The sequence below is a fragment of the Thamnophis elegans genome, chromosome 2 (assembly GCF_009769535.1).
Source record: "Thamnophis elegans isolate rThaEle1 chromosome 2, rThaEle1.pri, whole genome shotgun sequence".
Lineage (NCBI taxonomy): Eukaryota > Metazoa > Chordata > Lepidosauria > Squamata > Colubridae > Thamnophis > Thamnophis elegans.
Genome location: NC_045542.1, coordinates 27,421,238 through 27,437,573, shown reverse-complemented (window position 1 = coordinate 27,437,573; position 16,336 = coordinate 27,421,238). Strand labels below are relative to the sequence as shown.

Genomic DNA, 16,336 nt, shown 5'->3' with positions numbered 1-16,336 from the left:
AGCCTTTTTATCTGTCTACATGGGAAGCACAATAAAAGGGGAGTACATTCCCTTAAATTACAAAGGTGAATTATGCAAAATTTAGTGTTTCTAATGCATAACCCATGTCCTAGTGTTTTACCTTGGAAAATTAATGTTTTTCAGTTATGGGCTCCTAATTTGCTGGCTCAACCACTACCTTTTTGTGATATCCCTGTTGAATTTCCCTGAACAATTCAACCAGGCAAAGAACTATCTTGTAGAGTAGAAGTTCAGATTATCTGTCTGTATTTATCATCTGCCTAGGAATCTCCAATAATGTCTCAAGCAGAGAAGAGTTTTTCCCGTTCACAACTATTTAACCACTGCAAGAATTCTTTCACTAAAGAATTTCTTCTCCAACATCTAAATCAACCTCACTGGCAATTATTCTCTCAGACACTGGATTAAAGATAAATTTTCTTTGCACTTGCCTATTATGCAGAGATGTCAGCACTTACCCTGCCAGAGTTCAAAGTGTTCCAAATGAAGTCCCTCAGTTTTTCATCAGATACCTCCTCACCTAGTTCCTTCTGTAAGTTTGTCAACCACACCAGCACTTCCTGTATTAAAGTAGTGAGATTTGATCATAGTGTAAGAAAAAAAAGCAGTAGTTCCTCAAAAGCTCTGTCCACAGTGCAGATTGGCTTTTGAACCACATGTTCTTACCTGATTTGCGAGACCGTGAAGAGGCCCAGCCAGACCATTCATAGCTGCAGCAAAAGCTAGGTAGGGATCAGAGAGAGCACTGCCCACAAGATGACTAGTGTGAGCACTGACATTGCCACCCTCATGGTCACTGCAAAAGGAGAAGGTGGGGGGAGATAGAGAGATCAGCACTGGGCAAGCCATCTTACAGCTGTATCTACAGAGGTGGAAAGAATTTCATATGCATTTGGCCAAGTATAATAAATTAAATATTCACCATAATCTTCCCCCTGAAGAAGAATATTTGAGGTGGAGAACTGAAGCCTGCTTTTAGCCATTGTTCAATTCTCGGGGCAAAATTGCTTTTTTAATTAATTCAATTTTGGCAGCACCCAACTCCAGATTGACTTTTGTAAGCCTGGGTGGCACTTCAAAAAAGTAAGTGAGGCCAACATAAAAAATAAAAAAAAATCCCTCAATCTAATTAAATTTAAATAACAAACGCTACATGGGCAAACTGTAAAATAGGAAAACTTAGAGGAAAATATTCCCCTCCAGGTTTTTTAAAATTGATTTTTGGAGGAGGAATAATTAAAAGAAAACTGTAATAAAATATTTTTCTTCAGAATAGTGAATGCAGAAAGGCAAGATGTCTATATACTGCTATTCTTTATTCCATTCAATTTTTTTTTTCTATTACATCTAGTCCTAGTGGTCCCTGTCAGGCCACCCTTTATAGCTTCTACCAACCTACCTTCCTGCAACCCCTGCTGGCCCACCCATGCTCCTTAGCATGCATCTCCAGCATTAACCCACCTACGCATAGCTCTCATCCACTGACCTACTTGCCCAGGACTCTAGTTACATGACGTCCTCATCTTAATGGCCCACCAGCCTCTGGGTTAAAACACCAATTAAGACGAATGGAACTGTCATTGCTAAGGGAGGCCATGCTTTACCACTACATTGGTTAGTGACAGAAATTTCAGCCCTAATTGCCATCTTACAACCAAGGACCATCTGTATTTCATAATAGGAAATGTTTTATTGAAAATATCAGAACTTGACAGTACTTAGAGATCTAGCACTGCAGGAAAATTTTCCAAGGCAATAGCCAAATACTATCCTGTCTCCTGGAGGTGGCCATTACCACTGAAAAAAATTCAGTGTTTGATTTGCTTGAGGGCTTATCCAGTGCTAAATTTTGATCTGAATGTCAGTGGATCTGCTTTTGATGAGGCTTTCAAGAACAGAAGAAGCCCAGAGAAGTGCCAAAAGAAAATGTTTAAAACACTTTAAAGTGAATTCAATCAAACTATCAGACTAAATTGGAATTTTACAGCTACTAAATATACCCCATATGGTAAATGTATTAATAAACCAAAGTATACACATTATTTTATGTCCTTAAAATAGTAAAGCAGATTAGCAAAGTGGATTTCAATAAAAGATGGTATTAAAAAAATGCACATTTTTGTTCCCTCTTTCCCCTCAAAAAGGAGATTGGGAGGCTGATTTTCCCCCTCATGACTGTAAACTTCCTGGAATGTTTCTTTCTCATGTGCCATGTAGTCAGTAGGATTTAAATTCATCTCAGGGCTGTTTATTTTAAATCACACTAACAATCACTATATGTGATAACCTTTGGAGGAATTTTGAATTTACATTTGGCATAAAGACTCTAAATTGTCCACCTTTATTCTAAATTATGTGAAGGCCTTTACAATATTAATGCCGTTTAATATTTGACACTTCTTTGCAATCTTAGAGTACAGCAGACTTTAGTTTTTAAAAGCACCCTTACTGGCTGTCTGATAAAATTAACTAGGAATTATAGGCATCTCACCTCCCCAAGAGCCACGTTTGCAGATAAATCCCATAAGCAGCTGCTTAAAAATTAGATGAATTGTGATGCAAAACTAGATGACCTGTACGCACATCTGATGTCAGGATTAGAATGCAAAATTAGCATTTGTACCATGGCACACTTCAAACTTTTTTTTATCATGGTTGTTTGTACCAGACATATATGAATGTAACAATAATATTCAAACATTTGTATTGGGCAATTTTCTGCTGAAAAAAATGTTCTTTGCCACTAGGTGGAGTTATTCATGAACATCAGCAGCTTTAGCAAGTTTATTTAGATGAATATTGTTGGCAGTCTAACCAACGCAGCTTCCAGAAGTCCTTGCTAACCTAAGAGCTTTTAAAAAGTGAAACTATGCAGCGAACTGAACTCGGCAGCTTATGCTACAGTTGAAATCAGGCAGTTAAAATGTCATGCCTTTGGCTAACAATGTCCTCAAAGACACTGAAACACAGACCAGCTTCAAACATAACGCAATATCATAATGTGGATTATTTGATTTTGGCTTCCTCAGTTAATGTGGTTTATAAACCAAAATTTATGGCTAACTGCAATGAGTGAACCCAATCAACTATGGCTTACTTAAGTAACCATAACAAGAATATATGAACCCAGCCATAGTTAGTCCTCACTTACTGACCACCATTGGGACTGGCAACTCCATCACTAAGTAATGTAGTTGTTAACCTCATGATTGACTTATGACAGTTCCATTGTAGTTCCACTATAGTTGTTAATAGTATCACAGCTGGTCATTAAGACCGGCATCAATTTGTGACTTCCTGCTGATTTGCACATTGACTTTACTTAGACTAATCCAACTTTTTAATGTGTGCCAGAGTGCCCACAGGAAAAAAATGACAATAAAGGTTATCTTCTTATCTTGTGAAGGTCACAAATAGCAATCGTGATTGTGAGATGCTGTGACTGTTGTAAATGTACTCTAGTTGCGAAGCACCTCAGTTGTGACCACTGTGACACTGCGAGAGCCATACAACTAAGGACCGTTTGTAAACCTACTTTTTAAGTGCCATCATAACTTTGGTAGCTGAATAAGTGAGGATTATCTGTATTACCATTCATTGCTTAAATCTGCTCAGATACTTCCAAATTTAGCCACACTGGAAGTAGCCACTGGAAGAATTTGCATTACTCCTGTTAACAGCTCGTGCAATTCCCAGAACTGCAACTATAGCCTCTCTGTGCAATTTTGGTTGGTTGATTTCAACCACTTTCCTGCAGCTTTTTTTTTTGTGACAATTTGTCAACCAGCTGCCACCCAAGCTCTATCTTTCTCCACTGCTCAATTCAGCCTGTGGCTGTAGAAGTAGATGTACCCAGAGAATCTAGGACTTTCACATAGGCATGGCTTACCTGTGAATGGTGAGGTAGAGCCGCATAAGTTCAATAAACTGGGGGTCACTGTAGCCCAGCATGTTGGTGAAGTTGTAGGACCAATCTAAGGCGGGATCAATGGCGCCGATGCTGCTACCTTCACGGTAAAGATTGCGATAGATCTTTGCAGCAATACAAGGCAACTTGGCAATCAAGTCCATGGAGTCTTCATAGATAAACTACAAGACAAAACAAGAAGAGAAGAGGATCAGGAGGACTTGCTTACAAGGCTATTCTCCCAGCAGCAGGTGATCTGCTAAGCAGACCACCCCTCTGCAGAAGTTTCAGATAAGGTAAGTGCATATCTAGTTTTAAAAATGTTCTTCTTATAAGAATATATGCCTCTTGTAAGACTTTAAAGATTGGTTCCCACCCCCAAAAAACTTTGGAAAAAGATTAGATGATTTGGTTTTGCCCCCCAAAGCTTTGGAAAAAGAGCTAGTTTTCCCCCGAAGCTTTAGAAAAAGATTAGATGATGGCACATTACCACAATTTAGTTCATGGTTTTAATGGTTTTTCATGTTTTACGTTTTAACTGGCTGCGTTCATGTTTTTATGTTTTTTAATCTATGATTGGGAGCTGCCCAGAGTTGGCTGTAAGGTGGACAGCTATATCAATGTTTTAAACAAACAAACAAATATATAATCAGATCTTCCCTGCTGGAATTGTAAGACCATTATAAGATTATCATTAAGGGGCTGGAAGGCTCTTGTCTCTTACTTGCTTAAGCGCCTGAGTTTTCTAATAAACACTACTGCCAAGAGCCTTTGTAAAGACTAAAAAAGAAGCACCTATGGCAAAGGGTAGCAGTGAGTACCATTGCTACCCATCATCTCCAGGATTTGTTTTACATTCCCCATTTAGACTTTCGGTCCTTATTCCAACTCAGCATTAGTCAGTAGTCTGGTGGGATAAATGTGCCAATCCTCCTGGCCTTCTGCTGGTTGGCACAATCCATCTGCTCACTGCAAATTGAGGACACACCCAGAACTGAAAAACCACTTACTGTATTATCTGAACACTCCTCCCTCCCACCCTCTCTTCATATTCCAGCTGTATGTTTTGCAACTGTAGCATCACACAAGTGCCAGGTTACTTCTTACAGCAGCTGCCCTGATAAGAGTTCACAACGCTGGCGCAACCAGGTCAAGCAGGACAGATAAATCTGTCCAAATCTGTTCAAAATCTGATCCTATGGGAAGGGCACACGGGAAGGACATTATAGCAACCATGAAGCCAAAGCATAATTAGATTGAGAAGCAAAATGAATGTTGCCATTCCTGTACTCCTGGGATCTATAACATTGGAAAAGGAAGGGTAACTAAGGGGCCTGGCATGAGGGAAAAAATAGTTTAAGGCAAGGGAAGACAAAAAACAGCAGACTGATAAAGGAGTATGAACAGTTCAGAGAAGCTCTATGAGACATGGGGACAGACAAGGAAGCAGCAGAACAGCAAAGGCAACTCATCGGTTGAATGGAAATTAGAGGATAAATGGGCAAGAGGGCATTATTTAAGAAATGAAAGAAAAGATAATCTAGGATCAGATTCCAGCTACCTTTCCTTTTCCAAGGTTGTTCTGACAGAGATTTATATAAAGAGCACTTTTGAAACAGTAACTCATCATCACTTCTATCATAATGCAGTCCGTAATGAATATGTGGTTTAAATATTTTGCAAGGACTCAATGTGGACAGGAGTTGAAGACATGGCAAAAAGGAATGCCATTCGAAGCATTTATACTAACAATCAAATTGCCAGTATTGGTTACCTAAAAAAAAAAGCTCTGTCAAAAATATGGAGAATTCTGTAAAAGAACAAACTGAAAATGGTGTAGTCAGATGCTACTGCCAAATGAATACTATGTATATAATCATATATCATAAAGGGTTGCTAAGATGAAAACAGGACGGGGAAGAAACAACTGGCTGTTTAGAATGAAAAGTGTTGTATTTTCTTAGTAACACAATGATCACTAAGTTTGTGCAATGCTTTAGATTCAGAGCAAAAAGATGCTGCAATAATGTACACATTATTGCAGGTAAAGGTTCCCCTCCCACATATGCGCTAGTCATTCCTGACTCTAGGGGGCGGTGCTCATCTCCATTTCAAAGCCAAAGAGCCAGCGCTGTCCGAAAACACAGAAGGCACATGGAACACTGTTACTTTCTCACCAAAGGTGGTCCCTATTTTTTCTACTTGCATTTTTACATGCTTCAAACTGCTAGGTTGGCAGAAGCTGGGACAAGTAATGGGAACTCACTCTGTTATGCGGCACTAGGGATTCGAACTGCTGAACTGCTGATCTTTCTGATTGACAAGTTCAATATCTTATCCATTGAGCCAGCTATGTACACATAGTACCTGTTACCATCTCTTAAGACAAATCCGTCTTTCTGAGGATCATGCTTTAACTGCAGAAGGCACCCAGGCAATTCCAGGGAGACAGCTGCAGAAAGCTGCTATAGGAATAACCACATGTCTTTCGAGTATCTTTTTGCCTTCAAATTGGAAGGGTTTCACAGGGTCCAACAATCCATTTCCACTCCAGCTGCAGGAACAGGAAGTCATTTCAGGGCATGTTTCATCATAAGAGTTGGGGAATCTCTAATCAATGGAACTAATCCAGCATACCTAATTGGCCCATTCGCCCAGTGAGCATTTTAGAAACAGCCCTACCCAAACCTGCCCACATCTGATTACTTGATATATTTTTCCACATCATTATTTTCTCCACAATTGGAGAAGATGTGAAGTAGTGAAGTAATTTGGAGCCACGATGAGAAATAGTTAAAACAAGAGCCTGTCTCTGATGAGGAAGACTTCAGAGAGCTCAGCTTCCACTTGGCATTCCTGCAAGGATGGTGATATCATCTGTTGTCCCCCATAGGATGAGGTTAGGAGTACAGATAGTCCTCGACCTACGACCACAATTGAGCCCAACATCTTGTTGCTAAGTGAGACATCTGTTAAGTGATATTTTATGACCTTTCTTGCCACAGTTAACTGAATCACTGCAGGTATTAAATTAGTAACACGGTTGTTAAATGAATCTGGCTTCCCAATTGACTTTGCTTCTCAGAAAGTCGCAAAAGGAGAACACGTGACTCCAGGGACACTGCAACCATCATAAATATGAGTCAGTTGCCAAGCGTCTGAATTTTGATCACGTAACCAGGGAGAATGCTGCAATGGTCATGAGTTTGAAAAACAGTCATCAGTCACTTTTTTCAGCGTTGTTGTGACTTCAAATAGTCACTGACTGAACCGTTGTAAGTTGAGGACTACCTGTACTGATTTCACATTCTGTAGGAGCTGCTTTTGTTTTTGCAGAGTGAATGCTCTGGGAAGGAAGTTCTTCACTGACCAAGCAGCTGCTGAATCAGGCTGCTCTGTCCTGCATGCAGCTGTTTTCTATGAGCAGGAGGTGCAGGATTGTTTGATGCTCTCTCTCTCTCTCCCTCTTTCTCAAATACTTTGGCCACCTAATGAGAAGGAAGGACTCACTGGAGAAGAGCCTAATGCTGGGAGCGATTGAGGGCAAAGGAAGAAGGGGATGACAGAGAATGAGGTGGTGGGATGGAATCACTGAAGCAGTAGGCGTGAGCTTAAATGGACTCCAGAGGATGGTAGGAGACAGGAAGGCCTGGAGGAATGTTGTCCATGGGGTTTCAATGGGTTGGACACAACTTCGCAACTAACAACTCTCTCGTTCTCTATAGAAAACCGAAGAATGACAAGGCAGAGAAGGGAAACTGATTGCATCCTGAAAGTCCACAGGATCCCATTCTTCACCTCATTTCAAGACAAGACATCATCAATGACAAGAACAGATCCAAAGCCATCTTGGTTAGGAAACTATTCTCTTCTAACAAACTCCTCAGTTTCAAACCATATGCTGGAAAGATTACTGAGTGGGCAGCCAAAGCAAATTTAGCACCGTCTCTCCCCACCCCCTGTCATTTGCAAATCAGACAGCAACACCTCATGGCAGATAAAGATCTATACAGCCAGACCAAAGTCTCCTTGCTTCAGTTCAGGGGGCAGGTGTGCACACACAGTGTAAGTCAGGCCAGAGCACATGTCATTACGCTCAAGGTCTCATATTACCCGGACAGCCACAGTCGGAGCCCAGAGACTGAGAACCAAGGTCATATGCTAAGCTGACTTTTGTCATTTACTGTGTGCTAACTGGACAATCCTAGGGAAATTATGTCTACTTGGTCACAAAAACCCTGAAATGACTGAGCAGTAACAGGAGGATCATCAGGAGAGAAAAGTTAATGATGGGGCTAATTGAATGGTTAAAACCCATTCAGAATTTAGTAAAGTTAACTGGCTAGATTTCTTTCCTTTGCAGTTGCTGTTTCAGAGGTAAGCTTGCATCCCTATCAAAATCTTGACAAGTTAAGCAGCAAATCAGTCCTAGAATCAAATTTGTATTTAACAGCATTTAAATATATTGTACACAAAGTTCTCAAATGACAGGTGCAATAAAAAGATCGCAGAAACAATCTTCAGATTTTTCTGTGAATAGTTGTACTTTTAGTTAGATATGCAGAGCACGATAAAGCTTTGACCAACAAAAACTACCCAAAAGGTTTACTCCACTTTCTAAATTTTAACAGGTATAGTCTTATATTTTCAGCCTTAAAAAAAGAAGCTCGGTGAAAAGCAAGTGCACAGCCAAGACCATTCATGAACACATTTTGTATTTATACATACATGCATACAATTTCCAACATATAATTCTGGATTTTAATTCTTGATAACTCAATCAGATGGTGAAGAAAATCCCGACATGGTACAGGTACACACATTCATAACAGCGCCAAGCTTGAGGTCTCTTTTATGACCTTTCCTACCGACGCTTGTGGAAAGGTTGCTGCTTGTGGCTTACCTCCCAGTACTTGGTCCGGCTAATTCCCTCAGAGTAGGCGCGGGCAAAAGTGCTCTCGCTGTTGAGAGCTGTGACAGCAGCACTGAGTTGTGACATGGGATGAAGATTGGTGGGGAAGTTGTCAAGCATAGTCACTACATGGGAAGGCAGGGCTGCTCTCTTAGCCCACTCTCGAGACACCCAAGTCACCTGAGTAAAGAAAACCACAATGTTACACATCTATAGCTAGGCTAGGAAGAAAAGTGCTATCCAACACCAGCCTTCTATGGTCTTGGCTGTTCTCCTCATTACAATAGAGCTCTTATTGTTTAAATGGGATGAACATGATAGTCTCCCAGAAATCTTTGCCATGTCTTATTACCTGTTCTTGAGAAGGAATCTCTCCTGTCACCAGTAACCAAAAGAGCCCTTCAGGAAGGGGCTCTGCACCTCCAGGGGCTTTGGGTAGCAGCTTCTGGCACTCAGGAATGCTGTAGCCACGGAAACGAATGCCCTAAAAACCAATCCCAGAAACAGGATAAGAAACCACATTTTAAGTGGGATGCTAAGAGCTAATTACAAAAGTAATGTCACCAATTCTGCCCTCCTTACCTCATCAGGATCCAAGACAGAAGTCTCGTATATTAGTCCTTTCATACCTCTCATGCCACCGTAGACCTGGAGGACAAAGAGAGTTACTTAAAACAAGTAAAAATTTTCTAAAAATTCCCTTTTTCCGTTCAGTCTGAGGTGATTTAAGTCACACGTGTAGTTAGCTTGTTGATATACTTTTGCATATATTTCACTTTTTATATATCATAGAAAAATTGGAAGAGAATTTACCAAGTTTTGTTACACATTTTCCATCACTTTTAGCAATCTGAAACACAACAGTGATAAGTTTTAATAGTGTCTCTTGCTCCCTATTTCTCTTAATTCTTCCCCTTTCTATCCCCTTTTTGTCTACAGCTTCAATCAGGTCAAATAGAACAGCACTTTTTAACAAACAGTCAAGGCTAGCTTTCCAGCTGGCACTCAGAAAACCTACTATAGTTTTTCACATCCAGTGTGCCCTAGATTACACAGGACATCAATTTAAAAGCAACTAATGAGATGAATTGTAATTCAGAAAAAAACTTAGGCTGGGTGCAGCCTAGGAAGTTAGAAATCAAGAAAATTGCTTTGGCAGCTCCATACTTGAGAAAGAACTGGGTTACAAATAAAATCAGGGACATTGGTGCATTGCTTAATCATGACTAGGCTTTTCCAGACAAGTTAAACTTTTACATCCATTACTGTGCATAATGCCAGAAATGAAATGTACTTAACCTATCCCAAAGGTTTCTATCAATAACTTTCTCAAGCTGGTACTTTCTGGATGTTTTCAACTACAACTTTCTTTAAGCCAAACTGTCATGAATGTGCTTGGAGTGAATAATAGGAGATATAACTCTCCTCATTAGCATGGATTGGCTTGAGGAAAGCTGAACAAGAAAAACTAGAGTTTGAGGCAGTAATGTCAGCATTTATTTCTTTTATCTGTCAGTATTTCTGAACTTTTCTAATCACCAAGGACTCGGGTAATGAGTGAAACAGATTCAAATTAAAACAACAAATATCAGGAAAATATGAAGCTATCCTGGCATCCCCCATTCGGCTTAAGCTAAAGGAGACTTACCATTTTCTTTTCAACAGCAAAGGGTATAGGGGCTACATGTATTTATGGGGGCAGGGAATACAAAACCTTGCAATACCCAAAATGGGGGTAACTATCGAGATGGCCTCGTATCTTGTTCATACCTCATGCACCTTGGGGGACTTTTAGAAGACCTTCTGCACACGACTGTTCCAGATGGACAAATTCTGTTCTAGCAACCTGCTGCCTAATGTAATAGAGCCTGGGAGCGTCCTGGTAACCAGTATGTCAACTTTATTGAGATGTTACTGTAGATTTATGAGATTCTCCCACCGGCATTCTTGTCATTGTGTTTTGTTACTAGCTGCACTTCCGGGTCATTTCCAAAGGCGGCCCCACATAGAACGTATTAAGAGTATTCCAACTGAGTAGCAATCAAAGTGTAAGATATCCTCCCCAGGGAATACCCTCCCCTGATCTAAGTAGGATTGTTAAGTGGTGCATAAATTGGGTGAAAGCTCCCCTAGCCACTGCTTCCACCTGCTGCTTAATCAGAAACCAGAAATCCAATTGGCTTCCCTAGTCAAAGATCACCTCCTTCCCAAGCATGAACCCCACCTCCACCCCCCGAGTAAACCTGGGCTCAATCTTGGTATTGTGCTCTAATGTTTATGGGCAACAGCAACTCCATCTTGAAGGAGCATCCCATTCAGTTCCTCCCATTCAATTCCTCACAGATTCCAATCATCGAATCAGGACTTCTATAGTATCTCTGGCATAATCTGAGATGATGACAGTATGGCTGGATGTCTTCAGCATACTAATGGCATCACAGCACCAGATGTCCTCTTCCAGCAATGTTATGAAGATGTTAAATAGCATAGAGGAAAGGCTTGCGGCTTGTGGGATATCATACCGGAGGACACAAGGGCTTGAGCATTTTCTCCCCTAGCACCACTGACTAAAATTGTCCATTCAGAGGAGGGGAATCACCAAAATCGTGTCCTCAACTCTTATATATGGGCCAAACAAGATGTGTTTGATGGTGATACTGAATGCTGTGAAAAGATCTAATAGGATTAGATGAGAGGCATTCCACCCATCAAAGTCCCAGCAAAGGTCATGTACTAGAATGACCAATACAATTTCTGTCCTCTGACTGGGCCTGAATCCTAACTGAAAATAATTCAGATACTGTAGTATGTTTTCTCTAGAGCCCTCTCCCCACATTTTCACTTTTTTATCTCTCTCCTTCCCATGGCAGTTTTGGGAGAGGAAGAGGAACACTACAAGAAGTAATTATTCCTCTTTGGCATGGGATTACAAGCTTTTGGAAGTTTGACAGTATGCCACCAAGGGGGCATGGGAGGAGAGGATAAGCATGCTAATTCCGAAAAAAAAATTATAAAAGCCAAACAAATGTAGACTCAAAGTCATTTTCTTAAATATATTTTTCTTTTAACTTAAAAACATAATTTACTGATTCATTTACTGAATCAGAAAAACACAAGCTGGTCAAGACAGAACTGGGAACTGAGCCCCAAATGTCAAATCTCACCCATCTCTCCATAAAGCACAACAAAGCACCCACCTCAGAAAAAGCTAAGAAAAGACATACACAAGCCAATCAATGATCAGTCATATATGAACAATTTTCAAGAAACAGAAACGAGACAAAATGCAAAACTAACAAACACTACCCTGTTTTTCATCATGGCTTCCTGTCTTCAGATCATTCCTCCTCTCTACCAGTATAATCCTACCAATTTATTTTTTCATTTTTTTTATATGAAGAACTCATCAGTTTTATCTGGTGTCCACATGAACGCAGAAACTTACACAGACATTTACACTAAAGGCTGTTGCCCCTTCTCAACCTAAAGTGATTTTTGTAACGAGACAAGATGAGGAAAAAGCCTGTCTAGAGATGAGGAATAGTAAACTAGGTGCCTGCTAGCAAAATGCATCATGCAGAAAACATGCTCCCCCTTGACTGCCATGAGATTCAAATTTCGGCATAGAGTACCTAATGGGCTCCAGTTTGACAGGACCAAAACTGGGAACATTTTGGTTGCTTCAGACTTTGGTCAAAACAAAATTTGGAGATGTCTTACCAGATGATTAGAGAAAGGCTTTTGAACCTCATTCTCATGGTCCTCCTGCACCTAGCCTGGATGCTAGCCTGCCTGCTAATCTTCCCAGTGCCTTCTTTTTCCTATTCGCTTAGCCACTAATGCTGATGTCCTAAGTTTTTTCCTGATCCTCTGAGCTGCCTCTTCCTGGAACATATGTGCTTTGGTCCAGACATAGATCATTAAAATTAGCTACTTTGTGCATAGAACAGTCTGTAAATCCCCTAAGGATTGCAACTTTATCTGAAGGCTCAGGCCTAGTAGATAAACAACCCTAAGATATGCAACCAAAATGAACGCACATGAGTGTATCCAACAAGGAGAAAATGCAATTTATTACATGAAATTGGAATTCATGGGCTAGGAAGTAACATTTGATTTGATATTTAGATGTTAAGAAGTACCAGCTATTACTGGTTGAATCTTGAGCTAAAACAGGAAATTAAAACCAAAGCTGAAACAGTCACTACAACCAATATCTGTGATTTAAGGTGATACTAAGCTTCTAGTTTATTATCGGTATGACCTAGCTGTGAGCATACAGACATTTAGAACTGTAGATATATGATGAAAAGTACACGTGAATAGAAGCTTTAAAAGACAGAGAGGTGACTAAGATTTCCAGGAATTGAAGATTGGGTAGTGGTAGTTACTTCCCTAATAAGCAGAAGCAGTATTATCAAAGTAGTGCATGTTTCCGAATAAATTAGGGAAGATATATTAAGCAATTGCTTTAATTTGTCAAATGTATGCAGGTTGCAGATTCTGAACTGCTTGATATAATTTTCTGTTCAGAATCGAATCTTTTGGGGGGGTTTCTCTGAAAAAAGAGGTGAACACATCTTTAATTAAAATCAATTCAGCAGAGCAGCAGCAGATTCCAAGTGAAGAACCTCAGTCTATTCTAGGACACATGAAGAATTGTTCCCATTCAAACATAAAGAAAATAGTTTCTACGTAACGCAGACCAATGAGAAACAAATACTAAGCAGTTCTCCAAGATCCCAGAGAGAGGTTAATTCTAGTCCTGATTCTTGCCAGCTTTTCACTCGAGACATGCAAGCTGAATCTGGAGCTCTTATGTAATCTACAATTGGATCTGAATCTTCTTCCTTTTTTTCCCACACACTCAAACATTTTCTGATTTTTTTTATCCAGACCTGATACTAATGTCTGGTACACAGAGTAGGTGTCTAGCAACGTACCATCATAACAATTTCATTTCCTGCAGAGTACAGAAGCCAGACTAATTGCACACTGATGTCTTCTCCACTCTTGCTTGTATAGCAATGCAACTTACCATATCTACAGTGATTTGTCCAATGACAGTACTGCCATGTTGTTGTCTGAAGCTTTTAAGTCTTGCTTGTTCTTTGGGTATCATATTTGCAAGAACATCTTTCAGATTCTGAAAATAAAATAATGTCTAATGTTATACATAACAAATCAACTATTGTCGATGGTAGAAAACCAACCTACAAAAATGGTACATGAGAGAAAAAGAAGTCAATGTTATGAAATAAAACGTTGCTCATATTTGTTTTATATTTATTTTACAGTAGTCCTGGGTACAATCTACACCAAGAGAAGTTTTGTCCTAATATCATGACCTCTGGTTCACCAGGTAGATTCCCCTTTGTTATTTCTATACTTTTTCCCCCTTCAGATCACATTTTCAAATTTTTCACATTTACAATTTTGTGTTATCGACTTGCCTGTGCTTTAATCTAGTGGTTTCATATTTTTGCTGATAAAAGCGATTACAAAAACCTTCATTAATTTTTTTAAAGATTTAGTGGTTTTGTACCATTTTCGCTCATCATCTTGTTTCACATGAGCACAAAACAATGAGATGAGATTGGAGACTATGTTCTATTCACACAGTTATAAGTAATCTGATCCTTTTTTTCTTTTTCCATTGGTTTTCTTGCATGTAAATTAAAAAGGCATGGACTATCAATGGTATCATATGTTAAAACCATTGGTATATCATTTCAATGGAAATACAAAACTTTATAAACAAAACTACATTTTTGCCTAGCTATCAGAATGCTTCTGAACTCTTCCTAACTTAAAAATCAACTTGAAAAACTATCACCTCTTCCTTTTCCAGTAACTACAACGCTGTATTTATGGTTATACTATGAATTCTCATCATAAACATAAATAGTGAAATATGTTATGCTTTTGCAAACTATTCTATCTCCTGAAATTTATTGACAAATGTGACGAATTACTAAATTTGAAAAGAATATATACTGACACCAAGTATGTGTCTGGTGCCAATAATGCAGTCACCAACCTCTGTGGGCATGTGAGCCGTCTCCCCAGTTCAGTTCTGCCACGCATGTGCGGGTGCCTCCCGCAGTCTCTGCTGTGCATGTGCGGGGGGCGGGAAGGTGTGTGGGTGGTGGCCGTGTGTGCATTGCATGTTGGCAGTTTGGGCACAGACACTTGTATTTGCACACTTTGGGCACTCAGTCCGGAAGAGGTTAGCCATCACTGACCTAGAGTGATCTTGGGTATAGTCAAGACTCAAATAGTCAACCAACAGGTTTTGTACATCAACAAGAAGTGGAAAAAAAAGCACAACTTACACTAGAAGCACTTGCATGTCTGGCAGCAAAAATGATACATGATGAATTCTGTAAAGAGAAAGAAGTAGCATATTAAACATTAATTCTACAATAATAATCCTCCATGCTCTATAATGCACCTTTAGCACACTTTGTCCCATGTAACTCCAGTTACCGTTTACTGCTACATGAAGAAATGTACAGTACTGACTCAATAATTTAAGATGGGCCAGTGGCTACCATACTCAAGCACCCAAATTCATTTCAGTTTAGAACCTCTTGAACATCTTTCATGATTTAAATTCTTACCACTCAAGTCTTCTGTTTTTAATATACCTATTAGCATTCCCATTAGTTGTTAATCCCAAATATGCATTTGGTTTACTACAGATTTCTGTTAAAATGTTTAGTCAGTATCTAGAAATCCAAAGGAAGGGCATGAGGAAAGAATGAGATTAGCAGCTGGCCTCCCCTTTAAGCTGTAGTGGCACTGGCACCATTAACACAACCTCAGTATTAGGGAAACAACTTCGGTATTAGGGAAGCTAGCAACTGTACTGTACTACAACAGTTTTCTCATTCTGGCTTTAGCCCCAGCACCCGACTTACTTCCAGGAAGTCAATAAAGTTAGAGGAGGCTCAACCTGGATAACACTTGGATTGTTGTTGTTTTTTCCTCTTTAAACTTGTTTCTAGAAACAACACACAATGCTGCACCTCTGTTTAGCAGTTGTAACGCAACCTCATCTTCATATTCATCTTAATGCCACACCTGGGGCATGAACAAGTTTCCTACAATCTTAATCACAAAACAGGCTAAAACTAAGAGTTAATGTTGGGAAAACTTAACTTTCAAAAGATGGCTAATATTCATTAATAGGTATTATCTTCTCATCATCAGCCCATGTTCTCTATTTTGCACCAACTTACTCATATGGTCCTTTTATATGTTTTGGAATTCTACAAACCACATCCAGTATAAATAGAAGAGACTATATTAGCTCAGGATTGAACTGTGGAGTCCTGATGCTGTCTGAGCTTGATACAGAGTGACTCCCACTCCCTTCTAGCACTGAATGCATTACTTTGTTAGGTAGTGAAACATCTGCAAGCAAACAATCAAACTCAGAAAGATCCAAGGACTCCACATCTCATCTAGTATGGTCAATGGTCAGACTTCCT

At 39.7% G+C, this 16,336-nt stretch overlaps 1 protein-coding gene across 1 annotated transcript in view; it reads right to left on the bottom strand.

Moving 5' to 3' along the window:
* The window catches only part of CS (citrate synthase), a 35,693-nt gene that overhangs the window by 3,304 nt on the left and 16,053 nt on the right, over positions 1-16,336 (bottom strand). Inside the window, exons 2-9 of the mRNA XM_032209137.1 lie at positions 15,176-15,223; positions 13,879-13,986; positions 9,423-9,488; positions 9,193-9,324; positions 8,832-9,020; positions 3,911-4,110; positions 688-817; positions 480-581 (exon numbers count right to left, since the gene is read on the bottom strand). Coding sequence (XP_032065028.1) covers positions 480-581; positions 688-817; positions 3,911-4,110; positions 8,832-9,020; positions 9,193-9,324; positions 9,423-9,488; positions 13,879-13,986; positions 15,176-15,223 — 975 coding nt within the window. The remainder of the gene's footprint in view (positions 1-479; positions 582-687; positions 818-3,910; positions 4,111-8,831; positions 9,021-9,192; positions 9,325-9,422; positions 9,489-13,878; positions 13,987-15,175; positions 15,224-16,336) is intronic.